The 22,053-nt window shown below is 42.1% G+C and overlaps 1 protein-coding gene across 1 annotated transcript in view; it reads left to right on the top strand.

The window, feature by feature from the left end:
• TENM4 (teneurin transmembrane protein 4) overlaps positions 1-22,053 on the top strand; it is a 627,658-nt gene that overhangs the window by 396,772 nt on the left and 208,833 nt on the right. Inside the window, exons 7-9 of the mRNA XM_065629610.1 lie at positions 8,010-8,262; positions 13,364-13,462; positions 15,508-15,743. Of these exons, the coding sequence (XP_065485682.1) occupies positions 8,010-8,262; positions 13,364-13,462; positions 15,508-15,743 (588 nt within the window). The remainder of the gene's footprint in view (positions 1-8,009; positions 8,263-13,363; positions 13,463-15,507; positions 15,744-22,053) is intronic.

The raw sequence follows: 22,053 nt of genomic DNA on the forward strand, positions 1-22,053 counted from the left end.
CTGGAGGGGTTGAACAGATGTGTAGATGAGGTTCTTAGAGACATGGTTTACTGAGAGCGTTAGGTTAACAGTTGGACTCAATGATCTTGAGGGTCTTTTCCAACCAAAATTATTCTATGATTCGGTGATGGTATGAGTAGGTGCTGTCCCCCATGAAGATTTAGTCGGGGTGGGTTATCCCCCATCACTTAGCTGGAAAGGAACTCACAGAAGCCATTGGTGCTGTCAGAATGGCACAGCAACGTGATCTGAGCATCCTCCTGAAAACAGAGTTCTAATTAATAGGTTTCTAATTATGGGCTTCCAGACATGAGAACCCTGACCTGAGGAGCTGAGGGCACAATGTGGGGGATGCAGCATCTCAGTAGACTCAGGGTCAGCTTCTGTGTTTGGGGCGTTGCTGAGAGGGAAGGAGCTATAATGATACGTTGTTTTATATAGAAATATATGCTTATTTGTTTGTTCATATGCCTAGACCAGAAGGGTCAGCAGTGCAACAACTTGGTCCTTCAATGGTTGTCATAGCCTCCAGTATATAGTATCAGGGTAGTTAGAGGATTTCAGTAGAAAATCCAGAATCTCCAGGCCTGCAATAAAATTTGCTTAGTTGGGCACTGTAAAGGCTGCTTTCCCATGTTTCCAGTAACAGTTTAAGGACTTAAACATTATTTAAATTTAAGTAAGTCATTTATACCCTGCCAGATATTCTCTTTATTTTCCACTTTCCTCTGTGTTTAAGGCATTGATTCTTCATGAACTGTCAGAGTCTAAATAGTAATACTCCGCTTTGATTTTATTACTCTCTGATTTCCTTTTATGAAGTTAAATAATGAACACCATGGGTTAAAAGTCTGTATATCATCCTTTGACAGTGACCTGGACTTTTTTAAAAGCGTTACTTGTAGGGCGTTCAATTCAATCAGATGCATACTGATGGAAAAAACAACCACCCAGAGCTCTCGTTGACTATGTACAAGCAAAGTTTGACAGCCCAGCATCAAACAAAAAATTGATTTCAAACCCAGAAGTCAATATTTTGCTTTTGCAAAGGCACTTTGGCACTTGAGAGGAAAGTTTGCATGTACACATTTGATGAGAAAAATACAGAGGCGGTGGCTCGTTTGGACTTGATTGGGAGCAGTAAAGCCAATGAAGGGTCAATCTGTGCAGCTAGAGAGGAGCTTCAACTAGTTGTAGATGTGCACATATACCATCCAGGTGCGCCTGATTTTTGATGTAATTCATCTAAAGAAAAGATGTTGCTTAATTATGTTTCAGAATAAAGTACTCATGGTTTATAAAGCTTAGTCTTGTCAGTCCTCTGGTTTCTAGGTCCTCCGTTTCCACTTGCTACTGGAAGCATTCTGTTTGCAAGATGAAGGATAGTTGCATTTTTTACACATTTTACACTACTGGAGGTCCAGTTTAGATTTTTTCACTGGTCCTGGTATATGTAGCTTTACCAGCAATGTCTAAAATAGTTATTGGTTGTGGCTGGAGACACACACAGGAACACTGTAGATAGCGTCGTCATGAAAATTCACTACGGTTTTTACGTTCTGCAACTTTTTCGGTATCCACTTATTGTAGCGCTGCTTATTTCAAATCCTATGTCCGAGTGGCATATTTAGAAAAACACTCAAAACTCTTTACATCTGTATAGCCATTTTCTTCCAAGAAATAGTCTCCGATCCTTGTGAAATTTTTCTAGACAAGACTGCACCAATTTATAAAGCAGGTGCACACAGGAAGGTATTCCTTAGACCTTAATCATCCATAAAACATAGTTGCTTGTCTGTGCATATAGAATGATGCAGTACCAGTGAGATACAAGGTTGTAAAGATTGGGATTCAAGGGGCCCAACTTTGAGAAGACTCTTTGAACCAAAATAGTCTCTAGAACTCTACACATTGCTGATTTTAACTGCATGGGGAGGACAATGCTTTTCTCTGGTGAGAGTCCTTGATGGAACAGCAGCTCCATATTGTGCTGTTACTTAAAATAAAATAGAGAAGAAACATCAAGGTAGCATTCATATTGTTGTTTTGTGACTTAACAGGGATTATACATCAGTTCTCTGTTTTCTTTTATGATTCACTGTTATTTTGTGGCTTAGCATTTTGAAAACCAGCAGCACAAGTTGTTGCTACAGTGAAAGATGCTTTTCACAGCATGGTACAAACACTTCTCTTGATGGCAGGAGAAACTAGTCTTCAGTCAAATTTGGTGGATATGCTTCTTAAGGAGAGATGGAGTCACTCAAATTGTATCACTAATTCCAGTTTTTAAGTGATAGTGAAGGAAAACAGACTCTTTGCAGCTAAATAATGTGGATACTGAGTTACGTGTTTCACTCCATCTCTGTCACTGTCCTGGGGGTGGCTTCCCAATTAGACTACCTGACTGTCCCAAGTAGACAGAGCTTGTTGTAGGACATTCCTTGAAGGAGGAAATCTCCTCTAGTTTGCAGAATATCAATAACAGCTCTGAGAGGGACATGCTTGGTATGACACAGGTCCCACCTTTGCACGTTGCTTCAGCTCAGTCCAGATGTTGCACATTCAGCTGGATTCTATGGAAACGGGAGAAAAGTTCGGTCTGGAGTTGCTCATGGTTGTCACTAGAAGCCACCAAAGTACTCTCTGAGCAGACACCATCTCCCATTCTGATTTTTCACCTTTTATTTTTCCATTGTCTGCCAGCTTGGGGGTTGAATATTCTGCTTGCTTTTTATTTTGCGGATGCCATCGTTGGCTTGCCATGTGTCTGACAAAGAACCTGTTTCTGGCAAGCTGTCTTACTTTCAACAGCAAACTCTCTGTGCCCCCTACAAGGGTGCTGGGGAAGACCCAGTTCCCTCTTTCATCGTTTGCCTGACCTTAGGTGGCACATCAGATTAATCCAGTTTCCATAACCACCGGCACCCAAAGGGACAGGGAGCTTGGGACGGTGATTCCAGCTGGCTGGTGGTGTCGATGCTGCGAGTGTTCATCTCTAGCAGATTGAAACGTGGTCCTGGAGCCGAAGCAAAGCTCTTAGCTGCTCTGTCAGTCAAACGCAGAAGTTCATTATTTTTAAAAAGGATTGTTTGCTCTTCACCAGGGAGGATTTCTCGGTGTGTGGGTACAAGCACGATTGCCCAAAGTGACACTGCCAAGTTAGTCAGCACGGCTGCCGTGGAGTTTGAAGTTCAAGGGAGGAATGAATGATCCATTCCACCTGGTGCTAGATACAGTGAGTAAAGAGAAATATTCCCTGTACCTAACCCAGACACCAGCCAGGCATCGGGCTGTCTAAATATGAGCAGACATACAAATGACAAATGTGTGGAGAAACAGGAGAAGCTGGGGGGAAAAGAAAAGAGATGAGGATGTATTTTTCACTCTGAGGTTAGCACATTGGCCCTGAACACAATCCCAAAACCTAATGAATCACAAAGTGTAATTGTTACGTGGACTAATTTCGAAACAGTGCTACTCTTTAAAGATTAAGGGAGAGAAAAGGAACATGGGGTTCAGGCCTTTTATTCAAATTTTGTCATATTAGCTCCTGATTGGTAATCTTTTTACAGTTCACATTTATTCAATACTTCATTCATGGTATTCTGTCAAGGCTCTCTCATATGTGCCAAGTACAAGCTTCATTAACTGAGTTATCTTTCAGCTCTGCTTTATCTGTGGTTACCAAGCCAGTGTTAGTCACTGACATTTTAACGTTAAAAAACAAACAAAAAACCAGCATAAAGGCAACTTGCTTGGTATCGGTGTCTTTTGCAGTCACATTTCCAATCTTTCATTACATTTGAATACTGACATATTTCATGTTTGACACACTTTGGAGACCTGTTAGAGAAAATGAGGCTTACAGGGGTGTTCATGAAGTTCTGAGCTATTTAGACTTCCCCAGTGCCAGTGAAATGTTGAACTATATCACTGGGACCCTGTTTCGTCGGCACCTGGTGTCTGAGGCTGTGAGGACTCCTTTGCTATTGAGAGATCTTTCTTGCTGTCTCTTCAAAGCAAAAGCCATCCCCAAGGCTGTGGTGTTTGGGTCTGGAGGCTCTCGGAAGTTTGAGGGGGGTTGTTTTACGAGGTGTTTTATTCCTCAGTGCTCTGTTAGCTTAGCTTGTCCTTCTGTAGAGCATATGTCAGGTTTTTCATTCCAACAAGTGGAGAGGGAATGATGAACTCCGTGTCTTTTTGGAAGCCAAAGAGGAAAACTGTGAGGAGGAAAGGTTTGAAAATTATCTTTTTTTGAGTAGGCCAAGTTAACTTCCAAATAGTCGCAGGTAGTTATTTTATAGTGGCTTAAGAAAGGTCTTGGGGAACCCAACTTCCTTACAAGGGGAGGAGAAGGAGCAGGCACTGATCTCTTTAGTGACCAACGACAGAACCTGAGGGAATGGCAGGAAGATGTGTCGGAGAGGTTCAGGTTGGACATGAGGAAAAGGTTCTTCCCCCAGAGGGTGCTGGACACTGGAACAGGCTCCCCAGGGAGGTGTCACGGCCCCAACCTGACAGTGTTCAAGAAGAGACTGGACAACGTCCTCAAACACATGGTGTGAACTGTGGGGTTGTCCTGTGCAGGGACAGGAGTTGGACTCGATGATCCTTGTGGGTCCCTTCCAACTCAGGACATTCTATGGTTCTGTGAGTACAGTTTGTGCAGAGGCCACAATGTCCTGCTCCTCTGTAATGTCTTCTGGATTCCTGTGGTGCTGTTGTCCCACTAAAGGCTTGCTGTGAGATGTAGAAACCTGTATCTGACTTCCCCTGTATCCCACCTATGCGGTGGGATGGGCAAAAATTCACTGCTGCCTAAGCAGCTATAAATATAGAGCATTTATATATAATATAGAGCAGGATAATCACAGCGCCTTCCCACTGTATGAGATTCACGCACATACATGATGTAAGAAAGGCACTGCAGCCAGCATTAAGGTTCTCTTTCCTGTGGGTAAACATAACCACACACTTTATATCACTCCAACATTGTGGAACAAGTTGTAAAGAGCATGTTCAAATGAGAGGACAATTGCAATTTTAGGAAATCAAGAAAGAATTCACTTTATGGGATTCCCTCATCCTTTGCAAATCCTGTAGGATCTCTGGAGACCTCAAAGGGCAAGAACCTCCATAGTTTTGTCACATAAAGAAAATCCTGAACAGCTGCAGTAATTTTCAGTAGGAAGATTTCATAGCTTGTGCTTTCATCTACACCTTTTTTCTAATGTTCCTCAACTTGAGAAGAGGGAAAAAAAAAAGATAGTAAGGCAAGGGTAATAGTTGCTAATCCTAGTCAAGGTATATTAAATTCAGTAATGCTCAGGCATGACAGAAGTGTTCAGAATTTGTATATGAAGTAAATTAAAAATATTCTGGGAGGAAAAGCTACCTAAATGTCAGAAAAAAGAAATACAAGCTATAAAATCTGGTGAAAAATCACATAGAGCAGAGTAAGATAGATGTGCTGTCTTTACTTAGCAAAGAAATCACAGAGGGTATGCAAATAGAGAATGAAAATGACACATTTTTACTTGATTCGAAAGCATTATCCATAATAGCATCTGCAATGTGTCTGCAATAATAGGGTGTAAATTGGAATTTACATAACAGATCTTTGGAAACAGGCTCTGACTCAGTCTGAAAATGGTGTAGGGAAAGTCAACCCATGGCAGGAGAACTTCACGAAACACCTTTTGTATATTTCAGGATTCACCCATTTGCCCCCTTTCCTCTTTATGTAAAGGATTCATCTCAGGCATCAGTTATAACGAAAACTTGAATAACTGATCTTGGAAATGTTTGATATGTTGCTCCTGATTAGACAAGGCATCGTCTCCGGAATTAATTAAGTTCTGGTGAACGGTGATAAACTGGCAGCCCTAAAAACTGGAAATCCCCAATTTACGTTCTTCTCCCTCAGCCTGGAATTGATAAACTGTTCCGATCTTCCTTTGTCTGCACGCAAATGCGTTCCTGAGACCGTGGTTTTTGGTGGGTTCTGTGCCATCTCCCGTCTTCCTTCTGCCTCCAGCAAAGGGGCCCCAGCCAAGCAATGGTGGCTGCTGGATGTTGAGTGGGAAAAGGAGTCACTAATTTAACTTTGCCAGCAATGGGGTTCTTCCATTCTTTTTTTTGTCACCTCCACAGTCAGGATTTCAGTTAAATGACAGTCCCCAGTAATATCCAGTCCAGGGATGGCTAGATGTGTTGATTCACATGGTGCTGCAGAGCTGGGGTGAGACCTGTTTAATTCTGGTTTTCCTCCTCCGTACAGTCCGTGGTCGTTGCTCTGTCCTTCCCTTCAGTTTTCTGGCTGACGTACAGAATTAGCCAGGACTAGCTCGTGTTAGGTCAGAGTCCATTAGTAATGTGGGATGAGCTTTGCTAAGTCAGACTTCTGAATACTCAGATTCCAGAGGGGAATCTACCTGTCCAAATGCACATGACCAGTATGGATCTCTTTTTTCAGCTGGTTGTTCTCTGTTGTACTGATATAGAGAGAGCAGCACTTTTAAGTTGTTCCCTGACTCTTCTCAGAGTCCAAGGTAAGATGGATTGGGACCCTAAAAGCATTTAATTCTCCCTGTGGAATATAAACCCCCTAGTCCCATGTCTAACCTAGCAAAGCCAGAGATAAATACACGTTCAAACAGCATAATGGCACCTTCATAATTAACACCTTCTATTTTTTTGCTAGACCACCTCAGCCACCCTCAGGTTGTGATATAATCACCCATGGTTAATGGTGAGGTATCATAAATCAATACAGGGTGAGGAGGGAATGGGTGGGTTGGATCTCACGCATCTTTATATTTTATCTTATGTGTCTAAATATCCAAGAGGTTCCAGAGATGTTGTAAATGCTTCCTCTGTTCCTCTCCTGAATCCAAGTCCTAACCCAGATTTCAAACATGTCATTAAATATCATGGGCATTTCGATACCATTCATTGTAATTTAGGATTATGCACAGTTCTTTCAGTTCTGAGCTCTCTAATTATGAGAGCAGATGAGTGTTAGTTTTTCATGATACAGAAGTCTGGTAAGTATTAAATTGATAGGATATAATTAATGACTTATGAGCATAAACTTACTAATATCAGAGAGGAATGGTTCCTGTATCACATATGCAGTATGCTGAACTGTCAGTCTCCCTCCAGTTCCATCAAATATTTTAGTTTCCCTTTCTTTCCAGAAAACATGTGAAAAAAATCCTTGATGGTTACTTAAAAAAATAAAAATACAAATATAATCAGCACTAGGTTGGTCTTTCCTAAGTGTTTGATTTCCTCAGTCTACCTGCTTCAGATTCTTGGCTAACAAATACTTTGAGTTTTACTCCAAGTAGCCATCACCGATCTTTATGTCTTTCTTCACTGTATGTTGTTTCATTTTCCTGACACCTCAGTTTTTATGCCACATGCATTTTTTACTCAGTTTGAGTACATCTCCAACACTACAAACTATTGGATTTTGTTATATTGTATAACCCTGACACAGTTTTATGGCTTTCCCTAAACTCCGTTTATGACTATATGTATTCTCAGTCTTCTTGTTGACTTAACTGTTGCAAGTTCTCAGGCAGAACAGGGAGAACAAACTTCACGGGGAGCTGTAAATCCATCATAAAATTGCTCTAAAGTGTTATCTCTCCAGGCCGGTTGCATTCTTCATGCTTTATCACAAATCAGCGTCACAGATAGATTGCAGTTTGCAACCTGCAGTTGTTCATCGGAGTTAACTTGCCTGTCAGACGGCCTTTTTGCGGTGCTTTAAGCTTTCATGACTTTGGTGCATGAAACCAAACTATTTTTCTAGCTGGCTGGGGGATCAATGTATGTGTCATTAGAGCCTTTGGAACAAGGCTATGGTGCCCTTTTGAGCTTGATTTAGGGTATGTGGCATCCCAGCCTTCATACTTTTTTAGAAGCACCTGCACGTAAGTGAGTGCAGTATGGAATAACTCAGATCCTGAACTGTAAAAAATATTTGACTTATGTTTCAGATCATCCTCCGAATCTTCAAAATCATTCAAGACTTCGAACTCCGCCGCCTCCGATATCGCACGCTCACACCCCGAATCAGCATCACGCGGCCTCCGTCAATTCCCTAAACAGAGGGAACTTCACGCCACGCAGCAACCCCAGCCCGGCTCCTACGGACCATTCTCTGTCTGGAGACCAACCAGCCAGCACCCAAGAGCCAGCCCATGCTCAGGACAACTGGTTACTCAACAGTAACATCCCGCTGGAGACTCGGTAGGTCGTTTTCTTCAGTGCTTTACGATGTTCCGACCGTGTGTGCGGAGGATGTTATGGAAAATATGCACGTCTTTATAGCTAGCTGTTCAGTTTGTGAACTGGTGTTTGGCTGAAGTATTTTGAGTTGTATTTATTATTCATTGTGTCTTTTTATTTGGACTAGGAGAAGAGGAAAATGCTCTTCTTTCATAAACTAAAAATATTGTCTTTAAGCTGCTCATAAGGTTATTTTTCTCATTTGAAATTGGAATCAGGATCATAGATTAAAATGTTCATGGTTTTCATTCTTTTTTTTGCCTTTAATGTCTTTTCTTCCTATGTGGTAGGATAAATCAATACCCTATTTAAAAACTGAAATCAGTCAATATATTGAAAAGATTTAGCCTTCTAGCTGTGCCTCGTCAAGCAGATACTTTCGTGATACATCATTCGGGAAAAACTGATCTTGTTTATCTAATAAGGAGAGGTTGGCTGTTAACGTTTCACTATCCTACAACATCGCTCCAGCAAGCGTGGAACACTGGATAGCAGGGCATCAGTCAATTAATAATAATTCCATTTAACATTTATATTCTTTTCCACCTATGCAACACACAGTGGGTGTGACAAGAGGTCACTGAGTTTTTCTAGTTCATGGCTTTGTTTAGGTTCTGTGTAGCTTCTGGAGAAGGGATTTGTCAGACTACCTCAGCCTTAGTCCTCCCATCTGATGGTTCACGTACCTATTTCTTGCTGTCCCACTTGAAAGTCGGTTTTTGCATTCTCCAGAGGCTTCGCTGCTGAGAAACTGGAGGTGCCGGATTCATTAGCCCCCATACCTCGTGTCTTTTTCAGTCTGGAGAGAAATCTTCCAGTCCTAACACTCACTTAGCTGCCTTTTTCTTACCTTCTCAAGCCAACAAGAAAGATTTTAGACAACAAAGAATATATACTAACTGAAGGCTCAGCCAGGGACCAGATTCGTGTCTGTGGGAGTCTCACAGAGATCAGCAGGTTTTGCCAGGTTCTGCTAAGAAAATAGTTGTTAAAAATGAACATGTCTGTCGATCATCTGAGAATGAGCTATGTCTGCTGGCCCTCTGAAACATCCAAAACAGACCTGAATCTAACATTTTCTGGCATTTAAGGATAATTAATTTCACTGCGACTGCTTGATTAAAAAGACCCAACTAAGAAGCTGGATCCGAAAGATTAAGACACAATTTTAAGCAAGTACTGCAAGTGTGATTTGGCAACAGTTTCAGTACTTAGATTGTGTTACTAATTCTTGAGCATGTATACCCAAGAAGTGACTTCCATGTGTTATTTCTTTTGAAAAAAAAAGATTAAAAAGTACTTAGGCCCCACTCCTGCAGCCCTTTTGTGAATAATCCTCTATAGTTCTGGAGGAAGCCCTGTGCCTTTTTCTAAACCAGGGTGTGAATTCTTTGGCAAAGAGATAAGATACTGTTTTACTAGTGCCAAGACATCCTCACATCTGACTGGAGTCTCTCAGAACCCACCACCGTGGGGGAACATCCTTGCTGCTGGATCAGTGGAGGAATATCAGAGATAAAAGGTCTTTGCTGAAACATCCTGTCCCCATTTGTCCCATTTTGTTGGCAATCAGAATGGAGATGGAGACACAACCCCACCACATCTTAACGAAGGCAGGAGTTCATAGAAAGAATTATCTGGCTAGTCCTGTAAATGTGTACATCCTGAAGACTGTCCTCATTTCTTCTCCACAAAATTATTGTGGATTAATATTGTTCAAGATCTGAAAGTCCTTTCTGCAGCTTGGGTTGGTCACGTTATTGCTGTTAACTAAACTGGATGTTGGAGATCTACCTGCACGAAGAGATCCTTCCGCATCGTTCAAAGATTTTACTTGCATTACGAATCAGTCACATGTGTAATTGATCTCAATTTAACCATTTTATTAATTATGCAGAAAACAAGTCATTTCAAGACTGATCTTGTGGTTTTTGACACACTGGTTGGAATGGTGTCATTTTGCCCAGCGTCCCTTCAGACAACGAACATGTTGGAAAATAAATTGTCATTTTATGCCAAACAGCAAATGAACACATTTACAGAGCACAACTGACAGGCTTCTGTTCTTCCACTAAACAACATTAAGAAAATAAACTGTTATGATAGTGTCATAATGCAAAGAGTCTGTGCCGCATAGATAATCAGTAAATCTGTGACAAATGTCCTCTCTACCAGTCTGCTCTTCCCTTTCCTTTGCTGGAAGTTCTGTAGACACAAAGGATCAGGATTCAGAGCTGTTCAGCAAACTTGGATGCCCAGTTCCACCTCTTCCATGAGGTCGACCTTCCCCACCACAAAGATCTTTAGAGCCGAAAAAAAGACCTCCACCTAAGAGAATAAAATGTCCAATATGTAAAAAAAAAAATAAATCCTGGCCGAGAGACATTAATCCAAGAATTAAGGCCTTTGAAGTATAGCAATAGGAGATTATAGTAATCTCATGTCAAAAAATGAATTGTATTTCTGTTGAATATCCATTTTTAAAAAAGTTTTGTATTAGTCAACAGAGAGAGAAAACATGAAGAAAGAGCTGCGACTTTTAAACAGGGATTGTCACAGGCTGTGAAACATGCCCACAGCTACAGATTTTAAGCACCCCAGAGTTTGAAGAGGTTTGATTTTGGCTGCTGTGGACTCCAAGCAATGTTCAGAACTGGGAATTGAGGATGGTTTGTCACTGCCTGGAAATTTCTGTACCGTAATCCAAAGGCAAACAGAGATGTGTAGCACAAATATACAGTTGACACGATAAGTGTATCCTATATCTGAGAACTTTACATGTGGCAAGAGGAAGAGCCCTTCCTCTTCTCTCTCTCCTTTTCATTAGTTTCCCTTTACTCCCTTTCTCTGTTTCTCCTTTTTCCTCTTTCTTTTCCTGTCTGCTCCCTTTTTATTGTTGCTTTAAAAGCAATATATTATCAAGGTTGTGATGAGAAGATCTTTGCTCAGCAGTCAGTCCTGACAGGTAAGTCAGTTCCCCCTCATATTTATACCTCACTCTTCCTTCTGTGGCCTCTTTTCTGTTCCTTTACATTTTACCTTGCGGGAGCAAATAAATGCCAACTAGATGAACATTTCGTTGACAAACCAATGGCTTTCAGGAGACTTCCATTCCCAGGAAATTCCATGTGGTAATCACAGAAGGTCAGATTCTGCCACCACAACTCGCCATGAGAAGGGAGAGCGGTTTGTGGCCGGACAGCTGTTCACAGGTGATCTCCAGGGGAGCAGATTCTGACCAAACTTCAGGGACGAGGACACTCACACATCAATCACCTCGGTGACCCAGCGACCTCTCCGTTACAAATACGCATGTTAGGACGTTATATAACCCTCCCCTCTTCTGTCGTATTGACAATCCACAACTGAAATTCATGGAACCAACATGACATGGATTTTAACTGCCGATGAACTTTTATCGAGGGGCGTGTTGCTAGGTGCCTTGCCTCTTACCCATTAAATGCTCCGTGCATGCACATACCTTGCTTCTTTTTGCTTTGAACCCAACACCGAACCTTTTTTGCATTCCCAGGGAATGCAAGGAAGCCGCCAACACTTGGGGCTGGGTTGGTGTCCCAAGTGCTGTGGCACACAGCTCATGCATGTCGACCCGTTTTACACCAAAGCTATGAACAGGAGTCACTTTACTTGTATTCAGATCGAGTAGATCCGTTCTGTCAAAGCAGCCCAGAGGCCTCCAAAAGCAGTGAGTTGAGCTAAACAAGTGCTGGCATGAGCAGCAGGAAGAGAAGGAAGCAGAAATGAGACGTTAAGGTTGAGGACAGTTTAGAAGAGACAGTATGAAGGTTTGTATAATGTGACAGGGCTGGTTTCTTTTCATATAGCACGTTACCCAAATCCAGTTTCTTTGACAGAGGAGTTCTCTGTTGAGTTCACATCATGTCACTTCTATCCTGTAAGCGCTTAATCCTACACGAGTGTTAAAGTCTCACGATGCTGTTACGTTCCTTTTGCTGGTTTTAGCCAGGAATTTATTCACATTCAGGCTTAGATTCAGTTTTAATGCTGAAAACAGACATGGGCAAAATCAGGACTGTATATTTTGTTTTAAAAAAGATGGGAAGAATGTTCTTTTGCCAGGTATTGACAAGCAAGCCTGAAGGTGAGAAGGACACAATGTGTTTCCAGCTGTGCCTCTGACTTAATTCTTTATGTTTTTGCTCTCGTCCTCAAAAACTACAAAAGTTTAGGATGTATAGGTCAAAATGTGACTCATCAAAGTATATGCTGGGGAGGCCAGATTTTGCAAAATGCCACTATTGTGTATGAAGTAAAAATTAGGCTTTTTCATGTTCAGGCCCTAACTATCTCACCTATGGCCTGTAACATCCAGATTACAGCCAATGCTCTGGTATTGGAATTTGGGTTACAGCATAACCTTTTTCCAGCTGTTTGTCACTGAAAGACTTTTATTTGGAATACTTACATTGAGCAAAACTTGCATTTTGAAGCTTCTAAATAGCAAGCTATTGCTCCACAAAGGAAAACAAAATTAATCAAATTGGTAATTAAAAAGTTCTCAAGTGCAAAACTGAAATGTCGGCAAAGGAGTGACAGATTTTCACTGGAAATCCATGAGGACGTGAGATGGAACTATGCTACCAAGGTCTTGGCCACAGTGGGCAGTAAATACTGCGCTGTGCTTTTTCAGAGTAACAATAATGCAGATGCAGGAGTGTAACAAGGTTACAGCTGTGCTGGATTGAAATCCAGTCTTTTGAGTAGACTTCTAGCAGTTCAGAAGGTTTCATGTGTCAGTGGCAAATAATGTGAAATGAACAAAGACACCAACATTTTTTTATACATGCACGTGGGCGTGTGTGCTTATATGTGTGTATATGCATATATATAGTGTATACATAGAGAAGTGAACATTCTTAAAAATCTATATATGTATATGTGTAGCATCTTATACATATAAATATATGGTCCATCATTCTAATTCCATGCACAACTGCACTATAACCATTGTGCTTTATAAGAATCACACTTCATATATGCATGACTCACTGGCTTCATTCATGTTTCCATATGTATGTAGAAACATAGCAAAGCAGACATTCCTAGAGACATTGCAGGACAACCTCATTGAGATGGACATTCTCACCTCCTCCCGACATGACGGTGCTTACAATGATGGGTATGTGACACTTACGTGGTCTCTCTGTTTACTGTACAGTCCTTATGATCCTTGCATGAAAGCATTTGGTCGTATCAATGATGTTGAAGGGCAACATCATTGCTGGCCTCTTCCAAGATAACTTAAAAAAAATGAGGTTCTGCAGCTTAGAGCATTGTGTCTTGTACATATTAATGGCAGAGTCATTAATATGCTAGTGAGCCACAGCATGCCTTTTCCTTTCTTTCCCTTGTTGTTTGGAAAGTAATTTCATTAGGAAGAAGTACCTACAGCAATTTTGAGTCCCATATAAACTAAGATTCGTTTATTTTTCATAAAAATCTTACACCGTTATTGTGCTGGCAGCCTGATACCTCATTGTTAAACTGATATTTTTCCACATACCTTATCTTACAATTGCCTACTGGTGGTGTTTGTAAGCCAAGCCTTTGATTTTGACTTAGCCACCCATTCTGGTATCTTTACCTGATTTTTAATCGCTTAACTTTGAAGTTATAAGCAGCTTTTAACTTAACACTCAGTGCCAAAAGTATTGACCTTGTGTTGGCAGTTTCTAATTTGGTAGCCATCATTAACCAAAGATCTAATTGGTGCACTTGAACACTGCAGGTACCTCTTTGCTCCCAACAGATACATCCGTGTCTAAATACTTTCCAAAACACAGGATAGTATCTGACTCTTTGCAAAAATGAATGTTTTTATATAGAACATTAGTAGAAATAATGAATCTTTCTCTGGTGCTCAGCAGTCATGCTTTGAGTACCAATAAAACCATGGCTGTAATACTACAAACACCTATTTTGTAGAATTATGTGTTAGTCTATGCTGCATGAATCAGTGGCTTTTCTGCATGGTGATGTTTCTGCATGTGACATTTTCTCCTGTGACTGCACAAATCACTTCAAGGGGAAAACAGACTCACGTCTTCACCTGGTATAATCCACCGGCTTGACTGACTCCCACAGACCCGTGCTGATGGCACTGACGCTGGCTGCAAACCTGTCCCCATAAACCATGGCAGGATGTGCAAACTGCACTGGGGCTGCTTCTCAGTCCTCACAAGCTCCGTGTTTGTTTGATATCAGCATGCCGATAGACGGGTCGGGTCCGTTTCCCAAGTCTTATTCCCGGAATGCGAATGCCTTGTCCTTCATGATGTCTCACCGAAATGAGGTTTCTCATTTAGGATTCCCGTGGAGAGAACTCCCATTGGGACATTTCATTTCAGGAGCTCACGGACTGCAGCGGGTTCTTTTTTGTGCTGACTTTCATGAGTCTCACGCAAGGTCCTCACAGGCTGCGTTTGTAGTAACGGTGCCTCCCAATGTGTCACTGTGCAGGAAACGCTGTTGCCTTTGACAGTAATTCACACTTTTTAAAGGCAGGCATCAAACTGTGCTGCTCTGGACCGCTTTCTGGAAGCAGGTGCCTCTCCCCACTAGCGATACACAGGACTTAAATTCTGGACTTTGATGCTTTTAGCCGTGCCATCGTCCGGCGCTTAAATTTGCTGGGTGGGGACAGTGTGAATATTCCCCTCTGTGACAATTTGGGTGCTATGGAATGGCTTAAGCTCTCTTTCCCCATCACCATTCACCGATGCCATGCCAAAAAAAAAGCTCTCATGCAGTGATCAATGAATTCATAAATGCCCTCCCCTCTTTAATCCGATTACGTTCCCCTTCAGGCTCCGTAGGGCATTTCTCTGGGAGCGTGAGCAGGTCCCTGGCGCTGCCTGTGCCACCAGTTTGTCACAGCTCTGCTTGGGGTGGTCGTGTCCCTCCACCGCCAGCTCTTCCACAGAGGGGACTCCTGCCCTTGCCGAGTTCTCTGTGGCATTGTTGGCCCTGTGATTCGTTTCGTTTTGTTTTCCCTTTACTCTGTGTGACTTGCCTTTGATTTTTACTCTTCTCTCCCGTGCATGCCGTCCATGTCCGTAGCCAGCGTTGTGTGGAGCTGCTTCCCTCGTCCCGGCAGCCGCCGCCGTCCTCCCTCGGCTTCCATCGCTGTGAGGAGTCACTTGCTCTTGGTCTTTCTTCCCTCAGGCACTTCTTGTTCAAACCTGGAGGCACTTCTCCCCTTTTTTGTACAACGTCGCCGGGATATCCTTTGACGTCCAGCACTGTGTACTCACCTCCCCCTCGGCCCCTTCCCAGAAGTACCTTCTCTAGGCCTGCCTTTAACCTGAAGAAACCCTATAAATACTGTAACTGGAAATGCGCTGCTCTGAGCGCCATTGTCATCTCAGTCACGCTGGTGATCCTGCTGGCGTATTTCATAGGTAAGCTTATTTCTGATTTTTTTTTAAATTTTGTTTTCTGCTTTTCTTTAATTTCTCTAAGACTCACCCATAATGCAAATGTTTAGGAGCCAGAGGGTCAAGATCGTGGAACAAAGTAATGCAAAATAAGACCTCTGTTAACTTAGTGGGATAGTAGGGAGCCTAACACATGTCGTAGGGCCAGAAGAGCTTAGTAAAACATGAGTCACACGTTGTGCTCCCTTTAATGGCGTGGGCTGTTTACTTTCTGCAGAGGAAAATATGCCTGGAGTGAGACAAACCCACCAGGTTTTCTCAAAGCAGCCCATTAAAACAGGCAGCGAGGCCCACATTCCAGTTAGAGTTGCATCCAGGTCCGTGGGGATTCTCCACCGTTGACTTTGACGGGAGCAAGGTCAGAACCAAGATGCCGACACACCAAAATGTGATTCTATTCTGTCTTTTGGTGGCACATCTGAGCCATTTAACCAATGATACTGAAGTTTGCGGGGTGACCTGGAGGATGGTGAAGGACCGAGTTTAAATTGTGGTACTTTGTTGAGTAGAGGAGTTGAGGAAATCTGCTACTTGGGTGGAGCAGCAGTGGATTTTTCTTGCACTGTGCATGGTCTGAATTTCTTCAGTTTATTAGAGTTGTCGTTGTTCATTGCAAAAAAGTGTTCTCAGTGTTTGTTGCAAAAGTAATTGAAATGTTAGAAGGCAAAATGGTATTTTTCAGCCTGTAAAGTTGGGGTGTTGCCATTACTTCAGTTAGATTTGATATCTGTGTTATAAATGTCTTACAAAGATCCATTCCTAGACATCTATTTCAAACTGTCAGGGGTGCAAGCTCTAGTTGTCAGACACTTACAGATGTGATCATAGGTAAAAAAGCCCATTTCTCATGGCACAAATGAGTCTTTTTGATTTCGCCGTGACTTCCTGTGCACTAATGACCTATAAAAGCTTGTGGTTAGAATTACAAATCTTAGCCCGGATCGAAAGATTTTTGCTTTCATTTCACATGAGTATAATTAGCACTGCCACAAAGGATTGCTTTTACCGTGTTCCTTTTATGTGCACCTCTTTAATGACTGATACTTTTCCACTTCTGCCTTGCATCATACTCTGGTCACTTTTATGCCTCCTGCAAGAGGAGCAGGAATGATTAATTAACGAACATTAAACCAGCAGCAGTTTGATGAAATACGCCGTCAGTTTTCATCATTTGCTACGTACATTTGGACTTGCCTTTCTTGTTTGTCTGGTATTCTCCTTCTGCCCTGAACGTGGTTCCTTTGGACATTATCTCAGTGTGTCAGAGGAGCGCCGTTATAACTCAGAATAGCGGTGCCTGTTAATTCTGATGAAGGAGGCGTGTGCTGCGTGATAGACTGAGAAGAGTTTGGTTTGCCCTCGCTATTCTCCAGCTCAAAAACCTTTTTCAGAGTTCTGAAAAGATCGCTCTCCTGCTAAAAACCACAGTTCATGTGGTTAAAAGGTGGGTCCACTGAGTGCTCTCCCATTCCTTTTTTCCTCGTTCGGCTGAATTCTGCAGCATTCGTCGGGCTCCATGGGTGGCTGGCAAGGTGCCAGGAATGCTAATCAGGTCGAACTGCTCTAATTATGGGTCATAATTACTAATTTCTAAAGGAACTATCAATTATTAAAAATCAAATTTGATGGTTCAGTTCAGCATAAACATATTTAGCAAAGATTGTCTCTACCAGATCCAGTGTTCTAATCAACAGGCGAAAAGGCAGATATTTAATTAGATTTTGATGAAAAATTGTGTTTAATTTCAAGTATAATCAATTATTAATTACTGTAATGAGTGACTCTGGCGGGGTTTACTAATTAACTCATTTAAAAATTATGAATAACCTTTTCATTTGTAATTATTTTCTACATCCTGTCAAGTTGCAGACAAGAATTGTATCACCTAACCCAAAACACAAAAAATGAATCAGGGAGTCAAAATGTTTGTACTTTCACTAAGTTAAGCTGAGATATTTTGCATTCTGATAAAAACTGTGCAGTTCTTAACAGGAACTTGTTCATTCTTTTAAATAACTTAGTCTGTTTGAAAAACAAATTACTGTTTTTCCTGCAGTTTAGGGTGTTTTTTCCGTATATTTAGATAGTTCCATTTTCTTACAGATACCTGTCCTTATTTAAACAGTATCTCACTCTTTTCTATGCCATGGGGACTGTTTGAGTGATAAGGTACAACTTAATCAAGAGTAAAAAGGTCTAATCTATATAACAGCTCATGGGTGTTGGGAAATTGGCTGGTTTCACCCTGTTCTTGTTAGTTAACCATAGAAATTATCTTTTTAGTGACCATTTTCATCCTTCAAAGCAAACTGAGGTCTTTGGAAAGACTCCCATTTAAGTGAAAGGACTTTGGATCAGGTCCTATGGTAGTGACTTGGCATTTACTCTGTTTTTTTGTACACTGATAGGTTAATGGAAATCCTTCAGGCCTTCAGGATGCTCTTCACAGCATCAGACATGTCACAGTTTTCTGTTTAGGTACTAAAAACTACCCACGGCAGGCCTTACCTACCTTTACAGAATCACAGAGTCACAGGCTGGTTGGGGTTGGAAGGGACCTCCGGAGATCATCCAGTCCAACCCACCTGCTAAAGCAGGGTCACCAGAGCAGGTCACACAGGAATGTGTCCAGGTGGGTTTGAATGTCTCCAGAGAAGGAGACTCCACAACCTCTCTGGGCAGCCTGGTCCAGGGCTCTGGCACCTCAAAGGAAAGAAGTTTCTCCTCATGTTCAGATGGAACCTCCTGTGCTTCAGTCTGTGCCCATTGCCCCTCATCCTGTCATTGGGCACCGCTGGACAGAGTCTGGTCCATCCTCTGACACCCACGTTGAGATATTTATAAACGTTGATGAGATCCCCTCTCAGCTTCTCTTCTCCAGGCTGAACAGCCCCAGCTCTCTCAGTCTCTCCTCATAAGAAAGATGCTCCAGACCCCTCAGCATCTTTGTAGCTCTCCCCTGGACTCCCTCCAGTAATTCCTTGTCCTTCTTAAACTGGGGAGCCCAGAACTGGACACAGAACTCCAAATGTGGCCTCACCAGGGCAGAGTAGAGGGGGAGAACAACCTCCCTTGACCTGCTGGTCACACTCTTCTTCATGCACCCCAGGTACCGTTGGCCTTCTTGGCCACAAGGGCACATTGTTGACTCGTGTTCAACCTGTTGTCAGCCAGAACTCCCAGGTACAAGTGTGTGGAGCTAGACATCAGGACATCCACGAGCAAGTCTGCTATTGCAATACTTTTTGTGTGACAGATGGGTGGGCGACGACCTGAGGCAGAGCTGCGTGGAAACAACGTGGCGTTGGGTCATCTCTGAAGGTCTTTTTTTAAGTTGTCCTGAAATACTTGCAAAATCGTTCGTTTAAGGCTAGAAGGCAGAGTTGCCATTGTTTTGTGAAAGTCTTTATGGTATTTAATAGTCTGAGGTTCATTTATCCTGCTGAGCTTTTTCAAAGAAGAGGAGAGGAGTCATAAATAGAAGTCCATGGAAGCCGAATGGCTGGATTCATGTGTCAACGCTGTGATCAAGCTGAAGGTTTTACAGCACTGAGTCACTGGTCTGGAGAGATAAGGACAAACAAAATATAACAGGGTGTATTAAGCACCAGAAGCTGGTTTTCGTTTGAATTAACCAGCTTTTGATTGACTCGTTGCCACCTTTTCAAATATTCCAAGGCCCACATGAAGGCAGTGGTGACAATGCACATCAAAGTTTTACACACACAGAGCTTATGCAAATCTCCGGAGCTTGTCTCGTGGGGTGAGAACACCAAAGAGAAAAGTGGTGGCAGATCGAGGCTGTGACATTAAAATGGCAGGAACGACACCGGTGGAACCAGGGGAATAAAAGGCCTCTTTAAGCAGCTTGTAACTGACCTGCAAATCTGCTGTTCCAGGAGGTCGTGAAGAGACACCACTTTAACACTAAACTCCCCATTTTAGAGTTGTCCATTCAGTTGACAGCTAGACAAGGAAAACTTTTCATGGCTTTTACTGGGATGCGAAGGGGTCTGTGAGCCTTGGAGCTCTGCCTTGGAGGGCTAATTTATCGTGAGATTCTTATGTTGCTATCCAAATACATTTCCAGCAGAGTTTCCGTACCTGGTAGGTGCCAGACCTGCTAGCAAAGCACTGTCAAGAATTTCTGACATTGCTGCAGTGCTTGGGAGAAAGATTTCTGGGTTTAGAAACAGAAAAAGACCTGTTGGATTGTCCAGATCTCCATGCCCAGCAGCTGTTTGGCTGGATCCGTGGAACAGTTTCTAAATGAATTAGTGATGGAGAATAGTTTCTTTCTTCTGAAACAGGAGGTATTATCCTCTGCCTGATGTAGATTCCAGACTAGATGGAAGTACAATTTGATGTAGTTAAGCACTTGCAATTTTCCTATACTTAAGCATGTGCTGCGGTTGCATTGCACGAACAGCAAGAAAGATGGGCATTTGATTTAGATTAAAGTTAGGGATGGAAAACATATTATGAAGCCAAAAGCAGTCATTCTTTTGATTGGAGTCAGAGCTTGCTCTACTTTTCAGCTCTGTGTTCGTTTGAACTCCTACAGATGCAGCTTCACTTAGAGAACAGTGGTGTTTGCTGCAGGCAAAACACTTTGACAGTAAAACTGAGCTGGGACTGCGACGTGTTTAGAAAGTGTCTTTCTTTTTATTGTCTAAAAATCACCCTGAAAGCTAAATTTAGCTCAGTTTGTCTGTGATTTTTTGGATGCTATGTAATAAAGCAGCTCTGCAAAGCTCTTAGCTATCTCACTAGTTAGCCAGGGATGTATAGTATACCAATTACCATGGTGTATACGTGCCACTTGAGATCAGTAACACAAGTTGCTAATGCTTAATTATTAAACTTGAGCCATATCCATTAATCCTGCATTTATACCTTGATATTAACATTTTTATTCAAGTTAAAATATAAACCATTTCTTACCCTGCCAACAAGTTTATTTAATTTTCTGCTTTAATATTTCTTTTCTCATCCCAGATTAAGTTCTATTTTGCTACTGTTGCCATTTGTTCTTTTGATTTATAGGGATCTTTCACTGTTTTCTATTTCCATCTTAGATAAAATGCAGAAATGGTAACTAAACAATCTGTTACAGCAAAGCTTCTATATTATGAAGGCAATCTGTCACCTAAAGAGGAGCTTCGAGTCCTTTCTTGGTTCTTTCAGATCTTCTCAAAGTCACTGCACACAGTTCACTCAGTAACTTTGGGTCTCATTTACTTCATTTTACCCTTAATCTACAAAACTGTGAAATCCAGTCTGAAAGGTGCTATAGTGTTATCAGTAATATATTTTATGTACTATAGATTTTTGCAAAGAGAACATTTCAGGATACTGGTTAGAAGGGACCACCATCATGACCCAGCGCTACGATCTTTATCTTTTATATTAGAACTCAAATATGTGGTTGTTGGTTTTTTGGGGGGTTTTTTGAGTTTTGGTTTTGGTTTGGTTTTGTTTTGTTTCTGTTAAAACTAGCTCCTATTGTACCAAATGCATACAAGCATTCTTAGTGCAACTCCCTCACTAAGTCGTACAGTTTAAATGACATCTGGCTCTTTCTTTCATACCCAGTGATATTTGGGAAATACGGGCCTTATTCTTGTCTTGCACATGCTCCCCTTTAACTGGAGCTACCCCATTTACTTCAGCATTTGTTCACATGCAGTCGGAGTTGATGGCATCGGTCCCAGTGCTTTCCCTGGGAAAGTGATGGAACACCTTATCCTTGGTGCCATCTTAAGACATATCAAGGATAAGAGGGTCATCAGGGACAGTCAGCATGGCTTCACCAAGGGGAAGTCGTGTTTGACCAACCTCATAGCCTTTTATGAAGACGTAACAAGGTGGATTGACGATGGCAGAGCAGTGGATGTGGTCTACCTTGACTTCAGCAAAGCATTTGACACCGTCTCCCACAGCATCCTCACGGCAAAACTGAGGAAGTGTGGACTGGATGATCGGGTAGTGAGGTGGACTGCAAACTGGCTGAAGGAGAGAAGCCAGAGAGTTGTGATCAATGGGGCGGAGTCTGGTTGGAGGCCTGTATCTAGTGGAGTGCCTCAAGGGTCAGTTCTGGGACCAATACTGTTCAATATATTCATCAATGACTTGGATGAGGGAATTGAGTGTACCATCAGCAAGTTTGCTGATGACACCAAGCTGGGAGGAGTGGCTGACACGCCAGAGGGCTGTGCTGCCATCCAGCGAGATCTGGACAGGCTAGAGAGTTGGGCGGGGAAAAATTTAATGA

Source organism: Caloenas nicobarica, chromosome 1 (assembly GCF_036013445.1).
Source record: "Caloenas nicobarica isolate bCalNic1 chromosome 1, bCalNic1.hap1, whole genome shotgun sequence".
Taxonomy (NCBI): domain Eukaryota; kingdom Metazoa; phylum Chordata; class Aves; order Columbiformes; family Columbidae; genus Caloenas; species Caloenas nicobarica.